The 4,107-nt window shown below is 34.6% G+C and overlaps 1 protein-coding gene across 1 annotated transcript in view; it reads left to right on the top strand.

Moving 5' to 3' along the window:
* The first annotated feature begins 227 nt into the window (after window positions 1-227).
* LOC106868044 (feeding circuit activating peptides) overlaps window positions 228-4,107 on the top strand; it is a 43,499-nt gene continuing 39,619 nt past the window's right edge. Inside the window, exons 1-2 of the mRNA XM_052970922.1 lie at window positions 228-326; window positions 2,727-2,866. Coding sequence (XP_052826882.1) covers window positions 228-326; window positions 2,727-2,866 — 239 coding nt within the window. The remainder of the gene's footprint in view (window positions 327-2,726; window positions 2,867-4,107) is intronic.

Here is a 4,107-nt window from a genome sequence, read left to right on the forward strand (position 1 = left end):
GAGAGAGAGAGAGAGAGAGAGAGAGAGAGAGAGAGAGAGAGAGTAGACAGAAATTCAACATGTTTTTTAAATGAACAATTTTCTTTTGTCTTGGATATAACTCAACGAACGCGATATTCTTTGGTCATGTTCTCCTTTCGTGTTCAATTGGAAAAGAAAAGCAAGCCGGATATATAGATTGTGGGCGGATTAGTTCTCTTATATTTGAATTACTAACTACGTCAATGATGACGACTCTTCCTCGACATAAAATTGTGTTGTGTCGCTTAGTAAATAGAGAGAAGGAATTGCGACGTATTATGCCGACGGGTTATCGAAGTTCCAAAGTGCGATATAAAAGCTAGACTTCTCAGCTGGAGGCGGGAATATATTTTATTAATTGATCCAGCGTGTTTTCTTTTTAAAGAAACCGCTTTGAACTCTTCAACACAAAAGTGATTTCAACTCAATTTTTCACGTCATCTTATTGAAACACTAACTCAATCACAGCTTTGGGTAAATAAAAGAATATATACAGATATATGCAGCCCAGTTTACTAAGCACAGTAACCAGGTGTCAATGGAGTCGAAACGAGTAACTCTACGTGGTGCCTCACCGAGCCAAAAATAGCAAATATTCTCAAATCACGCCATTTGATCTTTGAAAAGAAAAGACGCATTGCTTAATGTGGTCTTCTGTTTACAGTGTCAGCGAAAAGATAGAATAAAATGCTGACCATTTTGCTAACTTTCAAACCATTTTGCTGTGATTTGCCAGTTTAGAACCACGGCACAACTATATTGCTATAAAAGACAAAAGCCAGCTATTAGTTGTGTCACCATGAAAGGCATTAACGCCTACGTGAAGATGGATTAAAAAATCTGATTAGCTGATGTTTAATCAAATAGTGGTAGACTTAAAAGTAAGGGCTGTAAATTTTCCCACCAAATAATTCTGCCGAAGGTTCTAACAGTTTTTACTGAATGGGATATTGAACCCCTGAACAAACTCAGGTTCTGCACAGAACTCTGTCGGTCATTTATCCAATGAAGTTTATTATCTTATTCACTATCTTTTGTATACTGTTTTATTCAAATAATGTTGCACATATGTAAATGAAAATGCTCTGGCTAATAAAATATATTCTTTCTTAAGCCCTTCACTCCCTATGGAGTCTGGGTCATCAACGGCTTTTCTTCACTGTTCTCGACTATGGAATGTTATCTCTGATTCTCTTCATTTAAATATTTGTTTCCAGTTCTCCGTTAATATCCCACCATCAGCTATTTTAGGGCATCGTCTTTTTCTCCAGTCTGGCGGGATGTTTACATGACGGGAGGCCTTTTTCTCCAAGGTTTTGCTAATTTTGAATTTTCATCGATGCTTCTGTAACTTTTCCTTTTTATTAGATAGAGGATGTTTGGCCTAGGCAAAACTACTTTTACTTCTAGGTGGTCCGTATTTGTCTGTCCTTTATCGTCTGACATGTACAGCATGGGACACCTTACCAGGAAATTGTGCTCCTCTGGCATAGCTCTCAGAATCATTGAAACACCAAAGCCACTACACTGCAACATGAACTCAACGTTGTGGTGGATTAAAATTATGGAAATCATAAAAATATTAGCTGATCATCCTCACCTTCATATGCATCCTACTTAATATTGCATACTACCAACATAGAATTAATGACTAAGACCCTCTAGAAGGACAGCTCACTAAAATAGATTTACGCGAACAAATGTGAAGAAATAGCAGCAGTTAGATCCCAGCTTAATATATATAATATTGATGGAAAAGCTATAAAGAAAAACAGAAAGGAAATGCCACGAAATTTACGCGACTAGTTTAACTCTATACTATTTTAGCCGATTGAATTCCATATTTCAAAATGTCATGGCGGTTGAGAAGCGAATACATATAAATATTTGAAAACAATTAATTCACACAGAACTTGGTCAGATTACTAGAGAAGAACATCAACATGCGGTTAGATTACACATAATAGACATATCTCGGAACTTTTAAATATAACCGGAATAAACATATGACTGGCGTCTGTCAATGATATATAATTACCTGACCCTAGGGAATTAGACAAGTTACTACTTTTAACAATGATCGTAGATTAACTAGAGCAATCTTTTCTGTTATATACACAACAAAACTTCTTGTATAAAAATTCGTGGATACATACATATATAGAGACACTTTTTCATGTAGGTCTATGTAGGCATACTACATTTTCAGATGATACACACAAGCATACCCATATACGCATGCACATTTATGCATTATATGTGTGAGTGTGAATACAATATATACTTATATGCAGACATACAATATGGAATATTAAACCTAATAACCAGTTGATCAAGCAAACGAGGCCTCATTTCAGTGAGGCGGGAGTGGGGGAAGGGATGGCCCCGAATCGGCGCGCATTTTATCCTTATGACACCCAGAAACTTGTTAGCATCCGGTATGTGGAGTTTTCAACTGGTAGCACTTGCATCTGCAAGTCGTTTGCAAAAGATCGAAAGAAAAAAATATGTACTTAATGTGATATGGCTTTTACATATATATATAGAGATATAACGCACACACTCACACATACATACATATATACATACTTACATACATACATACATACTTACATACATACAATGTGTGTGTCTATGTGCGCATTAACTTTTGACATTTCTTGTGTGTTTTTGAATTATTTTATGGTTTGTTTTGTTTTAATTAGAATGGTAAAATTCTTATCTCGGAGTTCATTGTTCTCACTAAAGGAAGTAATCATTTGTCACCTTCCAAGAAACGAAAAATTCTATCGCCCCACAATGAAGATAATCAATTTGAAACCATCAAAATGAAATTGAAAGGAAAGTAAATTAATCATTTCTTTTACGCTGAACACTCACAATGTCATCACAATAAAGAATATGTTCAGCTACCAGACATCTATATCCGATATTGCAAGAGAGAAGACCTTTTCTCATTTAATTAAAATATTTACTTGAAGCGATGGAATTTTATGTCCCTAAAATTCGGTTAAATCTAGGAATAGAAAATACCATTACAGATACAAGATATATAGTCGGCAACTATCTTCTGGTATAGGTCGATAAATATCTTATCTATTATATAGTCATAATATATTTTGCTGAACTTTAATCGTAATATTCAGCGAATGTTTCCTCCAATGTCAATATGTTTTGTTCTTTTTGTGTTTTACTAAGTACTTATTGTGTGCAAGTTTATATCCGGACACCAAATTCATAATACGTAATGTTACTGAAAATGTAATTCACGAAGATATCTTCTCTTCCGGCAAAATCAAGTTAGCATGCACAGAAAATATGAAATGAAGGGAAGAATGTCCTTTTTCACTTAAAGTATTCAGTTGTTGGATGAACTAACACGCTCCTTTAATTATAAGTATAAGTTGTTGAATATTGCACAATAACATGCGCATTTAATAAAATAATCAGACCGAAACAGTGTGACAAAGCTGTAATAAGCTTCGAAAAATGTACCACGTGACTGTTTCCATTCACAACGTTGTGATCAGTCCCTTGGTATAGTAAACATACTGGTGTAAGATGCCACACAGTGTAATCAAAACCAGAACATTACAGTCTTGAAGTAGACGTCTTGGCTGTTTGGCTACGCTCGTCAGTCGAGTGGCAACATACCTCAAGAAACTCTTCTAAATTAAATAGAATATTTCAGCATCATGAGTTGACTAGAAATTTAGCCACGTCCCCTGAAGAATTACAATAACAATGCTCACTTCAAAATTTACGACAGATTCTAACATTCAAAATGGTAATTCGAACAGTTTAGAAAAATGACATCAGAACGAAATAATTATTAAGGAAGAATAAGTTAAGAAAGTATGGTACACGATTAGAGACTACATAATTAAACATTCTTGTTGACAGCGTGATTAAATCAATTAAAATATAACAAGGTGATGACGTTAGAATTAATGACTGGCAATGTGAATTTCATTAGTAAAATCTATATGGAAACAATGAAGACATTGTAAAATAAAATGATTTTATTGCTATACGACTAAACCAACCAGACCAGGAAAAGAATCACAAATTTTAACGTCTTACAGT

This window comes from Octopus bimaculoides, chromosome 9 (assembly GCF_001194135.2).
Source record: "Octopus bimaculoides isolate UCB-OBI-ISO-001 chromosome 9, ASM119413v2, whole genome shotgun sequence".
NCBI classification, from domain to species: domain Eukaryota; kingdom Metazoa; phylum Mollusca; class Cephalopoda; order Octopoda; family Octopodidae; genus Octopus; species Octopus bimaculoides.